The sequence below is a fragment of the Erythrolamprus reginae genome, chromosome 4, assembly GCF_031021105.1.
Source record: "Erythrolamprus reginae isolate rEryReg1 chromosome 4, rEryReg1.hap1, whole genome shotgun sequence".
Taxonomy (NCBI): domain Eukaryota; kingdom Metazoa; phylum Chordata; class Lepidosauria; order Squamata; family Dipsadidae; genus Erythrolamprus; species Erythrolamprus reginae.
The window spans coordinates 58,665,868-58,686,470 of NC_091953.1; the positions used below are offsets into that span (position 1 = coordinate 58,665,868).

A 20,603-nucleotide genomic window follows, 5' to 3' on the forward strand; every position below is an offset into this window, starting at 1 on the left:
GAGGAACCAACTCCTCTTGCCAGAGCAGTGATTTTCAACCTTTTTTGAGCCGCGGCACATTTTTTACATTTATAAAATCCTGGGGCACACCACCAACAAAAAACATTTTCTTATTTCTCTTTTTTCCTCCCTTTTTTGCTCTCATTTCTCTCTTTCTCTCTCTCTCTCTCTCCCTTCCTCTACTTTTCTCTCTTTCTCTCTCTCTTGCTTTCTTTCTTTCTGTCTCTTTCTCTCTCTCTCTCTTGCTTTCTTTCTCTCTCTTTTTCTCTCTCTCTTGCTTTCTTTCTCTCTCCTTCTCTCTCTCAGATGCCAGAAAAACTTGGAAGGCACGAAGAAGGAAGCTCAGCTTCCGGTCTCACAACTTTTTGCTCTTCACACCCTCAGCAAAAAGTTGTGAGACCGGAAACTGAGCTTCCTTCTTCGCGGCACACCTGACCATGTCTCGCAGCACACTAGTGTGCCATGGCGCACTGGTTGAAAAACAATGTACCAGAGAGCTAAACTGCCTGTAGGAAGCTTTTGAAATTAGACAAAGACATCAAAATGACAAAAGCAGCATCAGGCCACTGAAACACAAACTCACTTGTCTGGGGTTCACACACACACACACAAACACACACACACCCAGCCCCCATTCAATTGTGTCCAATTTTTGGACACTACCAGGATAAGTTCTTGCAGTTTTCTTGGCAAAGTTTTTCAGAGGTGGTTTGTCACTGCCTCCTTCCTAGGACTGAAAGAATGTGATTGGCTCAAGGTCACTTGTAGCTGGCTGTCATGGCTAAGACTGGACTAGAACTCATGGTCTCCCCAATTTTGGTGATGCCTTGATCACTATACCAAATTTGCTCTCTAAAATTTGTGTACATGCATGCAGTGTCACAAAACATATACCAAAGGAATGTTGATCAGCTGCCTCATCTTTTTTCTACTTCCTCCAAACAGCCCTGAAATTAAAATCAAGGTTATGTGAATTTAAGTTTTGGTTGCTAGCTCTGTTTTGGATTAAGTTTTCAAACAGATTTCTTTTCAGTTTAGCTTTTAAAAGAACAACGTGTTTGTACATCAAAATCTGTAACAAAACACATATTGTTATTCCAATAAAGAAGAATATTTGCAACTCAGAGTTGAAATGAGATGTCCTTGGTAGGGTCTAGGACCCTCAGGTTTCCACCCTTTGCCGTGCCTCCTTCGCCTCTGCCCTCAGCCCATTTACAGCCAGCTTTCCTCCTCCGCTGGCTCTCCCTTGCCAATGGGCCTCTGGCCCTCCAGCCTTTGGCCCAGCCCATTTGCCGAGATATTGTTTGTCCCTAGACTTTGGCTGCATGAAACAATTAGACATCACCAAACCCGGCCCTCTGGAACCAACTCCCCCCAGAGATTAGAATTTCCCCCACCCTCCTTGCCTTTTGTAAGCTGCTTAAAACCCACCTCTGCCGCCAGGCATGGGGGAATTGAGATACACTTTCCCCCTAGGCCTTTACAATTTTATGCATGGTATGTCTGTATGTATGATTGGTTTTTATATAATGGGTTTTTAATTGTTTTTAGTATTGGATTATTGTCATATACTGTTTTATTACTGTTGTTAGCCGCCCCGAGTCTGCGGAGAGGGGCGGCATACAAATCCGATAGATAGATAGATAGATAGATAGATAGATAGATAGATAGATAGATAGGGTGACAGGCAGAAGCCATGGTGCTTCTTTCTGCCCATATTGTGATGGGAGATTGGCAATCACAGGGGCTGTGGGGCTATGGGGCAGGTGCAGCAGCCGAATGGCAGTGTGGCGTGGTTTCAGGCGCAGAGAAGGCAGCTTCTGACATATGTGTACGGGGGGTGGCACGATAGCCGAACTCACGAGGCAGGGTAGGATGCGATCTCGTTCCTTCCCTTTCCTTCATTATCCTAACCCACGCCTGAAGCCGTGAACCTCTGCTGTTCTATTGCCGTATCCTCACATGCCAGCCTGAAACCATGATCCTCTGCCTATTGGCTGCTGCACCCCACTCTCATATCAGAAGCTGTTTCCCTACATGTCTGAAGCTGTGAGCTGCTGCCATTCGGCTGCCACCACCACCCCATGCCAGAAGCCGCTTTCTCCCTTGCCTGAAGTTGTGCCCCACTGCCGTTCGGCAGCTGCACCTTCTCCATAGCCCTACAACCTTTGCTATCATGTATTGCCCATTGCACACTGGCAGGCAGAAGCATCATGTGGCAGCTAATTGTCCCATGTAGCCAAAGGCCCGGGACAGTGTCTCAGTGAATGGGCTGGGCTGAAAACGGCGAAGGGTGGAGGGGCCAAGGGCCCACTGGCCAGGGGAAGGCCAGCAGAAGAGGAAAACTGGATGTAAATGGGCTGAGGTGGGAGGCATAGAAGGCGTGGCCAAGAGTGGGAGCCTGGCGGTCCTATTCCGCCTTGGTCCTCCCTGATGATGTTACCTGGTTTGGGTAATGAAAGGTCTGCAAAAAGACAACCAAGCTCAGAGAGCACCAAGCACCCCATATTTTGTGAGAATTATTTTCCTAGGAAAATCAACATAAAAAACAAATTAAAATAATCTAAAAGCAATTCCATGGACAGGAAGAACTATAGACTGGGAAAAAAAACCCAGGGCTGATTTAGCCTGTTTTTCCTGCTGCCAGACTTAAATTATCTCAGTTATAATAATGTTTTCGGGGGAAAATCAATCATCAGTCCACTTTTCATCATACAATTCTACTTTTCATCATACAATAGTGCCACTGATTGGTGAATAAAAAAGATGCATCAAGAAAGAGCAAGCTAATAGGATGTATGAATTTCAAATTGTATAACTAAATTTGAGCATGTTTTGTTATGTATAATTCTTCTATGTGTTATATTTTATTTATTTTATTTTTATGCCGCCCTTCTCCTTAGACTCAGGGCGGCTTACAACATGTTAGCAATAGCACTTTTTAACAGAGCCAGCCTATTGCCCCCACAATCCGGGTCCTCATTTTACCCACCTCGGAAGGATGGAAGGCTAAGTCAACCTTGAGCCAGTGATGAGATTTGAACCGCTGACCTACAGTCAGCTTCAGTGGCCTGCAGTACAGCATTCTACCTGCTGCACCACCCTGGCTCTATGTAATGTTATAGTGTTAACTAACACCAAATTATGCTGTTTATATACATTTTGGCTTCCTTACCAAAGCTTCCTTAGCTTGTTGTGGTATCCAAAGGTTATAGTAACAGTTGAACAGACAAAACTGAGCAGTGAAGTTGCTGCAAGGCTGAAGTTCTTTATCGTAGTGTTGAAACATCAGGCAAAGGGCTAATGGATCTCGTTGAGAATTCAGGAGGTCAGTGAACACAGCAATGAGGTATTCCACAATGCTTTCTTCTATAAAGGCAAAAAAGTATAACTATAACAAAAATAAAATTATATGCTTGTGATTTCCAAAACTGAAGCCTTTAAAGCAGGGGTCCCCAAACTTTTTACACAGGGGGCCAGTTCACGGTCCCTCAGACTGTTCGAGGGCCGGACTATAAAAAAAAACCTGTGAACAAATCCCTATGCACACTGCACATACCTTATTTAAAGTAAAAACCAAAATGGGAACATATACAATATTTAAAATAAAGAAGTAATAAGTAATTAAGTAATTAATAATTAAGTAATAAAGTAATTTATACTTCTTTATTAACAAGTAAATTTAAACTTAAATCAACAAACTCCATTTCTCCTTCCTTCCTTCCTTCCTTCCTTCCCTCCCTTCCTTCCTCTCCACTTCTCTCTTCCCTCTTCCTTTTCTCTCATTTGTTTCATTTTCCTCTCCCTCGTTCTTTCCCTCCATCATTTTCTCATTTTCTCTCTCTCTTTCTTTCCATCGCTCCCTCTCCCTTTCTCTCTCCCTCTCCCTTTTTCTTTCTTTTTTCTCTCTGTCCCTCTCTCTTTCTTTCTTTCTTTCTTTCTTTCTCTCTCTTCTCTTTCTCACTCACTCTCTTTCTAACTCTCCCTCTTTGTATCTCTCACACTTTCTCTATTTTTCCCTTTCTTTCTCTCTCTCCCTTTCTATCTCTCCTCTTCATTTCTCTCTCCCTCTCTATCTCTCCCTCTTTCTCTCTCTTATTATATCAATCGGTAAAATCTCATGTGCTGCTGCGGGCCGGTTAAAAGACCTCAGCGGGCCGCATCCGGCCCACGGGCCGTAGTTTGGGGACCACTGCTTTAAAGCCTCATTCAGAGAGGACATTCAGCAAACTTCTATCAGGAAGATTAAAAATTGCATGATTATCTGTAGAGAAAAGCATATTGTTTACTTTTCACAATCAAAATCATGATTTTTATTGTGAAAATTGAACATTGGGGATATTTTAGCTACTTTAGCAAGTTCCCCCTTTATGTGTTCTTTTACAATAATTTTCAATATGTTAAAACTGCATTTTATAAGGAGGCTGGTTATTATTTTTGTGAAAAAGCAGGATTGAAAATACAGAAACAAGTGAAAATACCTCTTGTGTTTTCATCAACAAGTAACTTATTTCTTGCTTCTAAAGAAGCTGGGACAATTGCACTAAATGGAAACGAGTTCACAATCATGTCTTCACTTAAAGAACATCCAATTTCTTCATTTAACCCTTCACTGTCTTCCACAAGTACATCAATCATATCTAGAACATCTAATTTAGTAAGAAAAAAAATTACATAAAAATGTATTTCTATTATCCAGCAGCAAACGAGGTAACCATCTACAGAAAGAGATTGCAACTGCTATTTTTACAGAAAGAAAATAACACCTAGTATTAGCATATGCCATATGAATATGGAATCTATCATACAAAATTTTAATTATAAATTGTTTATAATATTTTAAAATAAAATGGCAAGCAGTAACTGGCAGACAGTAACTTTTTAAACAATTAACATTTCACATTTTCACTAACAATTAGATATTTTATAGTAACATACAATATTATTTTAAAATATTTTTAAGAATTTTAATATGATTAAGAAAATTAAGAATATATATTTTAGAATTTCTATTGTAAAATTATTACAGCAGTTGGGACTGGAACTGAAAGTTCATAGAAACTCAACATTTGAAATGAAGGTTATTGAGACCCAACTCATCCACTATTTTAAATGAAAATCTATTCCAATTTATCCTACTTTTTTTTTTTGCCAAATCCAATGCATGTTAGTTCTCACTTGTGTAAAAACAATGCAACAGGGAAAAAAGCATTTCTTTATCAAGTGTGATGGATGTGGAAACCTGATTAGGGTTCCTTACCAAAATTTGGAAGAAGCATTATAAAAATAAATGCCTGGAATCTATATTATCAAAGGCAAGCTAAAACACAAATATTTTATTTTAATCCAGAAAATCCTAAGAATCTGTATCCGTAAGTGGAAATTAAAATAGTATTTTGTTCCTGGTAGATGTGCAATATATTAATTAATGGCTTTAACTTTATACAAGATTTTATAATTGGTGGCATTTTTGAAAAATGTTGCTTTTTTGTAAATTCCCAAGAATATTAGCGCTAGATTAGGAGAATGATTTTGAAAGAATTGGGTATACCATCAATATGAGATATGGGTATGCTGATATTATCAACATCTTGTTTAAATAAGTTGACCTGAAGAATGCTTGCTTCTTGAACAAAGTCGGCTGCTTTATCCGTATATGGATAAGGGTTGGTTACCACTTTGACCAAGACCTAGAAAAGGGAACAAGTATTTATTAAAATATGAATAGAAAATAAGGCATTAGAAATCAAGGTATTATAGAGAATAAATTCTTTAAGGTGAGATTGGATGTTTTTTCTATAACGAGAAAAATCAAATCCATTTTTTAAAGACGTTGCAGTAATATGTGTTGGTTGTGAAAGCATTATGCATATGCATGTAATTCAGCTGAATAAAAAAACAAGGAAAGAGGTCAGATTTCGGTATCAACTCTATTGGTCAAGTAGCTTCCGTAATACATAGTGCAGATTTTTTTTTGCAGAAGTTTCTATCAGCCAAAATAATTTCCTGAAAATTGGAAACAGCCTTTTTATTACCAGAACACAATTTAACTCAGAAAGGTAATATCGATAAACCAAATTGCACTATGGTACTTTAAGATCCAAAGATTGCATTGTTGCACTTTAAGATCCATATAAGTCAAATAAATGAATGAATGAATGAATGAATGAATGAATGAATGAATGAATGCCCATATATCACTTTGTGAGGTTTTGATTGTTTTCCCCCACTGCAATTACTAAACTATAATTAGATACAAGTTCATACATTATATTAGCTGTGTCAGGCCCCAGGTTAATAGCTTGTGGTTTACTGAACTGAACTGTGAAAACTTCAATAAAATAAAATAAAATATATTTAATAAGCCATGGTAAAAACTAAGCAGTATTAAGTGTGATGTGTGAACCAAGCTGTAATTGCACTTCATATGCAAACTCATTTCAAGTTCTGGTAATTCCAAGTCTTAATTAAATACAGTATATAACATAGAAATAAAAACTAAGTGTATATAATTATTATTGCTATTATTATTTTCTACTCTTCCTTCTAAATGGATTATTCTTGAATATTCTGGGCTATCTTTGAAAATAGCCATTTATTTTTATTCATCTTTAATCAATTAATTCTATAAGAAAAATTAGCATATTATTTATTATTCTTTAGTAAGACAAAAGATTTATAAGATCTGAAGAGAGGTGAAAGTACTATTATTCTTAATCAGTGAACTGTTTGAGAAGTAATCCTTCAGGACTGTATTAAGTCTTTCCTGCATGTCAAACTTAATTACTGCTTACACAAGAGAAAGGAATTAATATGTACATAAAAATGTCACTGGGAGAATTAAGGTAAAGTTTACATAATGTGTCATTCTTTCCAATGTTCTTTGTTAACTTTGCCACAAAAAATGCTATCATGTGGATAGGAAAAAAGAGCCCACGTCTTTGTCAATAAGATGTAAATCTGTAATAAAAGCCTTTGTTTATCTCACTTTCTTTGTTCCATCTTCCCTGATTACAAAATGTCAGGTTCCTATAATTCATTCATAATTTTTGAAAGCAAAATGTTTCTTGGCATTGTTAAACTGATTAATTAGCATATTGTTTACCCTTTCCAAAAACTGAATCACGATTTCCTTTTTGGTTTCAACTGTATTATCCAAATGACTGAGCCACAATTCAAGTTCCTTCCCAGTGTACTCAAACACTCCACTGTCGTGCAAAACCTATTAAGAAAACAAGTATAAGTACATACATTTTAGCTGCTATTTCTGTACAGCAACATTTTACACTGATTGCTAACAAAAGCTGATGGCAGATTAGTCATTTACCATGACCTTTTCCATAAAAGTCTGCTATGCTTTGCTAAAAACAGTGTGTTGTTCTGTAATACAGATTCTATTAAAGAATTGTGAAAGCTTTCTGCTTCTCCTCTCTTTTTCTCCCCATTTTTTTTATTTTTCTCCTTTACATCACATACAAATCAATATGCATATACCTTAAAATATTGAAATAAAATACAGTTATACATTTTTATCACTCATTCAAAAATCTGTATCTTACATCAACAATCATCAGTCTGCCCCCTCTTTTTTCCTTGCACATCCATCACTCTCTATCTAAAGGTAGTGATTTCTGACAATCTCAAAATGGGTGAGCAGTGTGGTCGGGCGGTAGGAAAAGCAAGTAGGATGCTTGGCTGCATAGCTAGAGGTATAACAAGCAGGAAGAGGGAGATTGTGGTGAGACCACATTTGGAGTACTGTGTTCAGTTCTGGAGACCTCACCTACAAAAAGATATTGACAAAATTGAACAGGTCCAAAGACGGGCTACAAGAATGGTGGAAGGTCTTAAGCATAAAACGTATCAGGAAAGACTTAATGAACTCAATCTGTATAGTCTGGAGGACAGAAGGAAAAGGGGGGACATGATCGAAACATTTAAATATATTAAAGGGTTAAATAAGGTTCAGGAGGGAAGTGTTTTTAATAGGAAAGTGAACACAAGAACAAGGGGACACAATCTGAAGTTAGTTGGGGGAAAGATTAAAGGCAACTTGAGAAAATATTATTTTACTGAAAGAGTAGTAGATCCTTGGAACAAACTTCCAGCAGACGTCGTTGGTAAATCCACAGTAACTGAATTTAAACATGCCTGGGATAAACATATATCCATTGTAAGATAAAATACAGGAAATAGTATAAGGGCAGACTAGATGGACCATGAGGTCTTTTTCTGCCATCAGTCTTCTATGTTTCTATGTTTCTTCCTCCACGCCTTCTACTTCCTCTTCCACCTTCTTTATCTTTCCCAGTTTTTTGTCCTAACTCGCCTCATAATTAGCAGACTGATGGTATATCCCCAAATTTAAACTAACAGTGGCTCTTCCAAAAATTCTTATTATTTACTTATATAAGACTCTTTATTCTAGGTATATGCTGCCAGGGGGGAAAAACTAACTCCAGCGGTCTTCAGAGTTCTCCATTAATTGAATCTAATTTTTTACTCCAATTTAACCACTGTTGGCTTAACTTTCCAAAACAATAATTATTTCTTCTGCATCTTAATTTTAGGCCTATTGCTTCCTCCCCTTCCTTAATCTCTTTCCTCGTTGTTTGTTTTTTCTTGTCCCCTCTTTTGTCATAACTAAATGCCTCTAAGATATATTTTGATTTATAATTTATCAAAATATCTCTCTATTCATATTAATTATACATTTCCACTCTTATCAAAATTCATATATTATTTCAAATCAATTAATTGTTCAGACTTCCACATAATGAATTTCAAATTTTTCATTTAAACAGATCTCGTATATAAGGGTAATTTCTACCTCAGTAGATATTAAATCAAAAATTAATCAAACACTATTGTCTATTCCGTCCTCTAATATACAGTATTTTGTTATAGAAAAGGAATGAAACAACAAAATAATTATATTAATTATGTATATCAAGTAGTTATCATCAAAATTTGTTATATTATTTCAAATTAATTAATTATTTAGACTTTCACATAATAGTTTTTCAAATTTTCCTTTAAACTAGTCTCTTGTATAAAGATAACTTCTACCACAGTATTTATTAAATCAAAAAAGGTGATTAATGAAAATTACTTTAATATTATTATCTATTCATCCCTCTAGTATACAATGTTCTGTTATACAAAAGAAACACAGAACTCTTGACCCAGTAATTATATTAATTATGTATATCAAATTCTAAACTATTCATTTTCTTATCACTATTAAATCTAATTTAATAATTATAACAAAAAGAAAAAAGGAGCAATTCTATAATATTCCAACACTCATCATCCATTTCCTTTTAATTTCTCAACTCTTTCCTTTTTATACACTGTATTTTTCGGAGTATAAGATGCACCAGAATATAAGACGCACCTTAGTATTTGGGGAGGAAAATAAGGAAAAGAATCTGCTTACCAGGTAAGGACTAGCGTCCTTAGTCTGGTCAGTTTCAGCATATTATTTTACCCCCTGGTTAAGGGCTTTAAAAAAATTATTCTGAGTGTAAACTGGTAAGAACTGGGAACATCATTAGCACCTGGCAAGGGCTGGAAAGAAACATTTGGAGCAAGTTAGACCAATGGGGGGAAAAATCTGCAAAGACTTAGAGCTTGGAAATCATTCTTCAGAGAGAGTAACAATGAAAGAGCTTAGGTACATTCATAGCACTGGTTAGGAATGGAAAGAAATATCTGGAGCAAGTAAAGCAATGAAAAAACCCCTACAAAGACAGGGTTTGGAATATATTCTTGGCAGAAAGTAACAATGAAACAGCTTGCAAGCTGGTAAAAGCTGGGAACATTGTTAGCACCTGGTTAGGGCTAGAAAGAAACTTACTCAGAGCAAGTTAGAGTAATGAAAAAAAACACCTGCATAGACTTAGAGCTTGGAAAACATTCTTCACAGAGTGTAACAATGAAGGAGCTTGGGTACATTCATAGCACCTGGTTAGGAGTGGAAAGAAATATGTGGAGCAAGTAAAGCAATGAACCCCCCACCCTACAAAGACAGGGTTTGGAAGACATTTTTGGCAGAGAGTAACAATGAAAGAGCTTACAAGCCAGTTAGAGCTGGGAACATTGTTAGCACCTGGTTAGGGCTAGAAAGAAACTTACTCAGAGCAAGTTAGAGTAATGGAAAAAAAACTGCAAAGACTTAGGGCTTGGAAAACATTCTTGGCAGAGAGAAACAATGAAAGAACCAGAAAGGTAAGAGCTGGGAAGATCGCTAGCAGCTCATTAGGGCTGAAAACAACAACAACCTACATTCATAGTATAAGACCCACCCAAATTATCAGCCTCTTTTCGGGAGGAAAAAGGTGCGTCTTATACACCAAAAATATAGTATGTATTTTCTCCATCCCCATTTCCTTAGATTCCTTTCTTTTTGTTTTACTTTCATATTGACATCTGCTCTTTCTCCCAACTCTTTTTGTCCTTCTTAAATATGTTATTTGCTCATTATTAATCTCCATATCACCACCAACCCATTCATTTTTAATATATTTTTCTCTTTTATTGTTATAGTTATAAGTATAGTCATAATGATCAAAATAACAATCATAATAATAATTGCACTAATTTTCAATATATTCATCAACATAATCATTAATCTTTATTTCATTTCCAGTATTCTTTTCCTCTTCATTGCTGTGTATCTCAGTATTTTCATTAATCGCCTTTTCCTTTACTGTTCCTTTCTCTAATTTTTGTCCCTCTTGTAGTTCATTCTTAACCTCTTCCTTTACTTTGATTCCCCAGCTTCTTCCCCAGTTATCAAATAGATCTTTTAAAAAGCCAACCATTTCTGCATAATTAATTTCCTCTATGTCTACGAAATCACAATCCTCCAATCCAAAAGTTCAACAAACTTCAGTTATAATAAAAAGTCTGCTTCCACCAAGTTCAAAAGTCTTTCCATATATGCTACCAGTCCTTAAAAGTCGCTTACCTCCATTTCTCAAGATCACAAATCGTCCATTTTAAAAACTGTCCAGCTACTAGAAACACAAACGTATTTCACAGCCTTCCTGATTGTCCGCCCAACAAATAGTGTGATCATCCAACTCTCTTTTCCGTTTTTTGATTCAATTCTACTTTCCAAAATATTCTCCTCAACTTATTATCTTCTCTATTTTTCATATCTCTACCAGGTCTTTTAAAACAAAGCTCCTCAATCCTTAGACATTAGTTACAGTTCTTTTTAAGGTTTTTTATTTCATGGTCTCCATTTGCTACGTAGCCGTTCCTGTTGTGTTTGGGCCTGGGCCAGCTGTTGCTCCCACAGATGGGAGAGATGCGGCACAAAGTGAATGTGAAAGCCTGGCTGACAGCCAGGAAGATGTGGCAGACAGCCAGGAAGACGTGACAGACAGCCAGGAGGTCGAGGCCACTGGAACGCAGGATTCAGCAGACAGCCCAGGGGATTTGACATTCAGTCCCTCAGACAGTCTTTCGTCTCTGGATTCTTCTGCAGATCAATATATTGATCTGCGTAGCCGAAGAGCTATGCAAAGAAGGAATCGCTTTAAGAAGTATTACAAGTCATTATAGGAGCACCTGGGCTGGGTGTGGTTCTTATACTGAGGGCTGGGTGTGGTTCCCTTAATGAAGGCTAAAGGTATAAAAGGGAACAACGGCCCAAGGCAAACTGTGGCTGTTTATCTGTTTTTGTGGTTCCTGCTCTGAAGTTTCTGTTCCGTGCCGTTGGAGCTTTTTCAGACAAGTGGGAGGTGAAAACTCTGGGACTTGCTGTTTGCTTCAAAGATTCAAAAGGACTCCTGAAACATCTTTGCTCATTCTAGGTTGTCTTTGTTTGTTTTTCCCTGTGTTTTTGTATGCGGCTGAAGTAAGCCTTGCACTATCATTGTTTTTGGACACTAAGAACTGTTTTGAGTAACCCTTTTTTGTTTATTTAATACAAGTTTGCTGATTAGCAGAGCACGTGTGTGTTTGATTTCTTTTCCTTGGACAATTACGCATTGCCTGAGCCAGTCAGGCAGAACAGCTCCTTAATTTCCAGTCTCTTTTCCCCCTTCTGTTTTTTTTCACACTCTCCAGCACTTAGCTTTAGAATCCTCTTCCCAGTTGGCTCCAATCTTTCTAATTTAATCCTACTTTAGTGGCCATTGCAGCTAGGATGACACTTAACATCCTCTTCTGTTCGCTGCAGGCCGAGAGGACAAAGCTGGGTCACTGGTGGGATTTTCCACCCTCCAGCTTACCAGCAAGTGCCTCTCTTTTCCTTCACCTTTACAGGGCAGTTCTGACCAAACCAAGTCTCCTGGCAGTGTGGATATCAGGGTTCCCCAGCAGAGTGTGGGGAGCTCCGTAACGCCACAGCGTTGGCCATGCCCCCTCTCCTACTTCTCCTCTCTCACCATTTTACATTACCTATATCATTTCAGAAAATTAGTTTTTGTTTGTACCAGCAATTAATGCAAACTGCAACTGAAATCTCTAAAAGAGATGCAAAAGCAATGGTAATCGCCAACAACCTGTCTAAACATATACAGCTTTCACACATTCATCACTATTAGAGAATTGTATCTTCAGCCCAGTTCAATAATGAAGAATTGTGCTTACATCCAAACTGTTGCTTGTTTATAATAAAGCAGTTGTTGAATGTTAAGCAAGCAATTTATTTGCTTTTTATGACAGCTTACAAAATGAGTCATCTGAATGTTTATAAGAGCTTAGCACCTATCTTTAGCATCTAGTGATCAGATGACAGAGAGTGGGAAATAATTACGCTCTCTCCTCCACATCCAGAGACCGATGAAAAGAAAACCTCAAATTCCCAAAGGTTCGCCACAAATGCATCTTCCAGTTTTAGTTCAGTCCTAGAGAACATTCTGTATATTACTCCATGCGCTGATCCAACAGCTGTGCAAATGTTAAATGCGGTTTTGCTAATGAGTCTCACTGCCACCATGCAATTGAAACACCCCTTGGCAAGCTAAAGAAGGCATTCACAGCTTGCCACATTCAGACTCTGCAAACAATGGCTCCTGAAGGATGGCATGCCAGCATTGTGTAGCAAACAGAACTTGGCATCCATGGAGCCAGCAGGGTGGAAGCTTCCCACATTCTTGAGTTGTTGTTTTCTTTCCTCTCACATGCTGAGAAGAAACCCAGATAAAGAAATAAACTTGTTCCTATTATGGATCAAACAGTTGATAGGACAGCCTATTAAAAAATGGAGGATTCTCTGAAATGTAAATGCAAAGGTTGCATGTGCTGCTAAAGAGAGGTATAATTTATAAAAGCAAATATTCCATGTTAAATGGATATGATGAATGAAGACTGAAGAAACCTGAAGACATCCTAGTTGAAGTTATTCAGAAAAAAATTAACCAATTAATGGGTTTTATGTATCAAACTATCATCTAATTTATATGTTTTTTTAACATGCAAACCTAACTACTAACTAATGATAAGATTTAGTATAAGGTGTAAATCCAGCCATTGTTGATCATTCAGCAAACCATAGTTAAAATAAGCTATATATTTGCCTGATACAGTGGTACCTTGTGATACGAACCCCTCGTCATACGAACTTTTCGAGATACGAACCCGGGGTTCAGAAATTTTTTGCCTCTTCTTCCGAACTTTTTCCATCTTATGAACCCGCCGCCCGAATGCCGAACCCGGAGGTTCGGCAAAAGTTTGAGTTTGGGTGGCCACCGAGAAGCCCCGCTGCCCGGCTGTCGCCTTTTGAAACAGCCGGGGGGCTTCTTGGCGTCCTCCCGAACCCAAACGCCAAACCCGAACTTTTGCCGAACTTCCGGGTTCGGTGTTCGGGAGGCCACCAAGAAGCCCCCCCTGGAGTCCACATTTTGGCCGGCCAGGAAGGACGTCTTTGTGACATCAAAGCTCTGCCCATGGAATTCCCTATTGGGATTCCCCACCTCCGTTTGAGCCTCCCGACCGGGCCGACAGTTCCGCAGCTCTTTTGCAAAGCTGACAGCTGGGCCGTGGGGCTTCTCAGCGTCCTCCTGAACCTGAACGCCAAACCCGAACTTTTGCTGAACTTCCGGGTTCGCCGTTCGGGAGAACGCCGAGAAGCCCCCCTGGCTGTTTCAAAAGGCGACAGCCGGGCGGCGGGGCTTCTCGGCGGCCTCCCGAACGTTGAGCCCGGAATTTCGGCAAAAGTTCGGGTTTGGCGTTTGGGTTCGGGAGGACGCCGAGAAGCCCCCCGGCTGTTTCAAAAGGTGACAGCCAGGCGGCAGCACCCAGCGGAGCACCATTTTTGCAGGGGGGGGGGGTTCTTGCACGCATTAATTGACTTTACATTGTTTCCTATGGGAAACATTGTTTCGTCTTATGAACTTTTTGCCTTATGAACCTCCTCCGGGAACCAATTAAGTTCGTAAGACGAGGTATTACTGTATATGAACCCAGTCAGTAACTATGTCCTGTTCCAATGGTTATGGACCCTGATTGGGAACAATAACAACTAATTCTTTGCCAAAAATAGTTGAATTAAAAGTCTTAATTAAAAAAAGTCAAAGCAAAGCCTTTTCTTTTAAACAGTCCCAACAATATGTCACTTTTGTTATACTGAGGCTGCAAACATTTATCAATTTAATTACAGTAGTAAGTTAACAGCCCAAAATATCCTAGTAAGTTCCATGGAGTTCACTGGAATTTAGTTAGATACAGGGCTACAATATCGCAGCTGAATTTAAAAAAGAACTTGTGTTTGCCATATTTATTTTTCACACTTTTTAACCACCCATCTCCCTCAGGTGGTTTTCAGCCCTACCGCTTCCTTTTCTTAAGGCCGCAATCCTAAACATATATTAAAAGGGGGGCTGCCATTTAATTAAGTGAAGTTTATTTCTGAATAAATATGCAAGACACTAAAATGTTAAATATAGCGTTCATATTCAAACAAATAGTAGCTTCTATTAAGAACTCATCTCATATTTCTGTCAATATAATCAGGAAGCCCCATATTAGTGATTGATTGATTGATTGATTGGATTTGTATGCCGCCCCCCTCCGTAGACTCGGGGCGGCTAACAACAGTAATAAAAAACAGCATGTAAATCAAATACTAAAATAACTAAAAAACCCTTATTGTAAAACCAAACATACATACAAACAAACATACCATGCATAAATTGTAAAGGCCTAGGGGGAAAGAATATCTCAGTTCCCCCATGCCTGATGGCAGAGCTGGGTTTTAAGGAGCTTATGAAAGGCGAGGAGGGTGATGGCAAATATATGGCATGCGTTGCCCTAGGGGGCACCCAGAGCGCTCTCTGCGGGCACGCAAGCTGTTGGTCAGTTCAGCTCCACCTCCCACTAGCTAGCTGATTTTTGGGCAGAGGGCGGAGCGCACGTGGGAGATACGTATGCGGGGTAGGTTGCATGCACAAGCGTGGGGGTGGGGGAGCACGAGGGTGTGTGATGCCCCCTGCTTTTGATCTTAGGAGGCTGCAAGGAGGGCTGTTAGGCCCAAAATAAGGTGGAGATTGCGTACTCAAGCACAGGGGAACCCGGGCAGGTTACACGCACACAAGCACAGCGGGCGGGAACACGGGGGAGCACAGATGCATGGGGCAGAGGAAATCGCAGGGGGTCACGTGCACATGTGTGGAGGGTGGGGCACACGGGGTGGTGTTGCGCATGCATTGCATTACGAGTGCTGGCACACGCACGCATGCTTTAGGCACGTGACGAGAAAAGGGTTAGCCATCTCTGCCCTATACCAAAGGTGATTTTTCAGGAGGCAACTGGAATTTCTTGTTTTTTCTCTTGAAGACGTTTTGCTTCAACAATTCTAGTTGCCTCCTGAAAAAGCACCATTGTGACAACCATGACCTGGATGACTGAGAATCTCCATAAACATTTACCTACCTGTTTCCCTGAAAATAAGTCACCCTCAAAAGTAAGACATAGGAGAGGTTTTGTAGAATTAATAATAATAATAATAATAATAATAATAATAATAATTATTATTATTATTATTATTATTATTATTATTTATTAGATTTGTATGCCACTGAGGACTCGGAGCGGCTTACAACAAAATAGGTACAATAAATAAAATACAAATCCAATATAAACTATATTAAAAAAACCATTATTATAAAAAACTATCAATTCTAAAAGCAGTCATACCAATCTCATATTTTGAGTCAGGAAAGGTAAGGGGAGAAATTAATCCCCCCCATGCTTGGCGGTATAGATGCGTCTTCAACATCTTACAGAAGGCAGAATTGCCTAATATAAGGCATCCCCGAAAGTAAGACATAGGAGACATTTGGTTTTGCAGCATTCCCGAACAGAACATATATAACACTGCTGTCCATAAATTGCATCCCAAAACGCTGCATCAATCAGATTTAAAACACATCCAACACGCATCCAACATGTGGCTGTGTGTTTGGATGCGTTTTTGCTGCAGCAGGATCACACCCTGCCGTATAATGTAGTTTTAAATATGGTAGGGGGGCCTGCTGTGTCTTTCGGATGAAGAATTGACATGTGAATTCTTGGAACGGATCAGAAAGATGCATACAGTATAAACCACCCAACGGCGACACTGTTCCCTCTAAGATGCATTTTTTGTTCATTGAAAAAAAATAAGACATCTCCTGAAAATAAGATGTAGCACATCTTTGGGAGCAAAAATTAATATAAGATGCCGTCTTATTTTCGGGGAAACAGGGTATGTACTTTGGAATGAAAACCCTTTGAATGGTGCAGGAGTATGAATGGATTTCCAGAAAAATTGCAGACTACAGGAATCCTTTGCACTTCAGTTTGAAATGTAGACAACACAGACTTATCCCCAACAACCTGTGGCTGTCTTCAACAATGAAATGACACAGGGCAGAAAATATTCTGGAGCCTTATTGGCTCTGAGGACACAGATAACCTCCGAGTGGCCTCAACGACCCTCTAAAAAAGCAAATGACCATCTGTCTGCAAGGAATATAAATCCTTCAATTCCTCACCATCCAGTCAGAGTTGAAAAAGCTTCAATAACATTGCAAAACATCTTCAAAAGAAATACAAGAAAGTCCAGTTGCCTCCTGAAAAAGAACCTTTGGGACAACCATGACTCTCTAGACAATTGAGAATCTTCATAGATATCTAAAAGCATCTAGAAAACCAAGGCTTATTGTGACTAAACTAAGCAGCTGATCCTGAAATAGGAGACCACAATAAAATCCATGGCTATAGTTGGATACAGGAAAAAAAATCCTGGAAAAAAAGTAGCACAAACCACTTGTATATTATTGTCAGAGCAATTATGTCAAATTGCATCCAATTTTATGACATTTTTGCCATGATTAAGCAAACCATGCAGTCAGGCGGTAGGGAAAGCAAGTAGGATGCTTGGCTGCATAGCTAGAGGTATAACAAGCAGGAAGATGGAGATTATGATCCCGCTATATAGAATGCTGGTGAGACCACATTTGGAATACTGTGTTCAGTTCTGGAGACCTCACCTACAAAAAGATATTGACAAAATTGAACGGGTCCAAAGACGGGCTACAAGAATGGTGGAACGTCTTAAGCATAAAACGTATCAGGAAAGACTTAATGAACTCAATCTGTATAGTCTGGAGGACAGAAGGAAAAGGGGGGACATGATCGAAACATTTAAATATATTAAAGGGTTAAATAAGGTTCAGGAGGGAAGTGTTTTTAATAGGAAAGTGAACACAAGAACAAGGGGACACAATCTGAAGTTAGTTGGGGGAAAGATCAAAAGCAACATGAGAAAATATTATTTTACTGAAAGAGTAGTAGATCCTTGGAACAAACTTCCAGCAGACGTGGTAGATAAATCCACAGTAACTGAATTTAAACATGCCTGGGATAAACATATATCCATCCTAAGATAAAATACAGAAAATAGTATAAGGGCAGACTAGATGGACCATGAGGTCTTTTTCTGCCGTCAGACTTCTATGTTTCTATGTTTCTATTAAATGAATTATGTCTTCCTAGAGGACCTCTGACTACCAAAGTCTTTGAGGGAAAGGGAGCCGGATTTGCTGAATGACAGAAAGGACTACTTGTAATATTTTATCTTTTATATAAAAGCCATTTTAATATTGAACACTACCTGGAGATGTTTGACATGCCAAGCAGAATATCATATTTCAACATCATAAACCAGTCTGGTACAGTGGGTAAGCAGACCCGACTAGAAGTTAGGTGATTGTAAGTTCTAGTCCCACTTTAGCAGAAAGTCATTCTCTCTAGGAAGAAGGCAGTGGCAAACCATTTTCAAAAAAGTTGCCCAAAAAACCTCAAACAAACAAACCCATATGGAATTGTGTAGTTGTGGTCCAAAACTGACCCCAAAGCCAAAAAAACCCACCAACCCCCACCCATAAACCCCACAACCCAGATAATTTTTAAAACTGTTAATGGATCCTCATCTAATAAATGGTTAAAAAGAGGGCTGCTTTATTCTATATTGCTAACTTCTAAACCCAACCTTCTATTAAGGTTTGTTGCAGAAAAAACAATTTCCAGAAGCCTACATAGATGACTGATTCTGCTGGATTCATTAACTTCTTTATATATAAGAATACAGATGAAGTAAATTTTACAACACCAATATAGATTCTTCTTCAATCAGTTTACAGGTGGCAAAGAACAATTAGTTTCATTTCAGCAGAATTCAGAGAGGAAGAGTACAGAGCGTGGACTGGAGCCACATCCAACCTTAACCTTCTCAGTTTCGATTCTCTGCACAGACTCAAAAGTGGTTAGCTCCTCTTGGCTGACTCAGTTGCTATGCCTATTCATTGGCTAACCAATATGAATATTCTAACACCTTCTAAGGCAACATTTCCCAACCCAGGGCTTACAAATACTTCTACAGATGATGCCGGTTATGTATAAGGAATGGAACCTAATCAGGAAATATCAGTTTCTATGGCATGAACTCTGCTTTCACTAGGCAAATAACAACTCACCTTAAAAATCAATTTCTTGGTTGCTATTTTGAGCTGTGAATGGGGGCAGGTGACAAACATTTTCATCAGTAGGTAAAATACAGATCTGTCACCACAGACTTTCTCAGCTGCATCCTAAAAGAACACATGTACATTTGCATTGGTTATAGATGAATTACTCTAGTTCTCATCACAGAGAACTGTATTTACATTAAATACATACCATAAATACATTAAATAAGTGTGTAGCAGGACCAGATAAATAAAGGTAGTCCTCAACTTACAACCACAATTGAGCCCACATTTTCTGTTGCTAAGTGAAACATTTAAGTTAATTTTGCCCCATTTCAGAATCTTTCTTGCCACCGTTGCTAAGTGAATCACTGCAGTCATTAAGTTAGTATAATGGTTGTTAAGTTAATCTGACTTCCCCCATTCACTTCACTTGTAAGGTTGCCAAAAGGGGATCACATGACATGCAAAGGTCATAAATACAGGTCAGTTGCCAAGCAACAGAATTTTGATCATGTGACCATGAGGGATGCAGCAAAGGTTGTAAGTGAGAAAAACGTTCAGAAATCATTTTTTCCCAATGCCGTTGTAGCATTAAACAGTCAATAAATTGTTGTAAGTCAAGGACTACCTGTAATGAAGCATAGCACGAATCAATATTTACACATTCCATATTTTGAATTGAAGAAACAACAATGTGCTATTTAGTAAAAGCAAAGTACAATACTGTACGTATAAACGTATCTTTGTAAGACAAATCAAAATATCACAAAACACTGAAGAAGCCTGCAAGTCTTGGCAACCCTTGACCATGTGCCATCAAGCTGATGTCCATTTTTAGTGACCATACAGACCTATTTCCTAGAAGCTGATCAGTTCCTGAACATGGCACACTGCCCAAAGTCACTCCCTGTGAGATGGAAAGCCATGTAAATGCATTCTATACAATAAATAAAATATAATAATGTCCCAACACTGTACACAATGCTGCTGTAATTAAGTCCATCTACAATGCTGCTGGTCTCCCACTTCTTATTTCCTTCCTTATTTCAAACATTATAGAATTTATAAGAATATAAGGTCTTCGCATAATGGGTCCAAACTAGGATAACTTAAGTCTGAGCATTTCTGTCTTAAAGGAAACTGTAAACTGAGGATTATTTGTATCTGTGAATTTAGTATTTTTAAAATTTAGTCCATTTTTTTTCATTGCCCTTCTGGACTTTCATTACTAAAGACTGCAGGTCATTTTATGTTGTTATTAGAATACTGTCACCAATATAGAGAAGGCTACTAATATTTCTCCCTTCTTTGGCATTGGCATATACAGTATATTGAATTTTTAAACTTACTCACTATCTGTTCATGAACATCCTTTAGTATACAAATTCAAGGTTGGAATCAGCCTCTGAGTTCAGAGATCTTTCTTTCTTTTTCCTTATGTTTTCATTTTCACCGTTTTTACATGTAGTTGTAATATTGCTCCTTGTCTCTTGTAACAGCTCTCTGAAATTCTTTGTTAGGTTCCTTCCTGATACGTTTGGCTTCCTTGGTGTTAATTTTTCTCTCCAAGGCAAATTTTGCAATTTGCTCTAAATCTAATTTCATCTAATCTAGCAATCTCTTCATATTCACTGG

At 38.5% G+C, this 20,603-nt stretch overlaps 1 protein-coding gene across 1 annotated transcript in view; it reads right to left on the bottom strand.

Moving 5' to 3' along the window:
• URB1 (URB1 ribosome biogenesis homolog) overlaps positions 1–20,603 on the bottom strand; it is a 91,291-nt gene that overhangs the window by 39,177 nt on the left and 31,511 nt on the right. The window contains exons 15-19 of the mRNA XM_070750369.1: positions 18,975–19,088; positions 7,106–7,222; positions 5,552–5,690; positions 4,482–4,649; positions 3,176–3,369 (exon numbers count right to left, since the gene is read on the bottom strand). Of these exons, the coding sequence (XP_070606470.1) occupies positions 3,176–3,369; positions 4,482–4,649; positions 5,552–5,690; positions 7,106–7,222; positions 18,975–19,088 (732 nt within the window). The remainder of the gene's footprint in view (positions 1–3,175; positions 3,370–4,481; positions 4,650–5,551; positions 5,691–7,105; positions 7,223–18,974; positions 19,089–20,603) is intronic.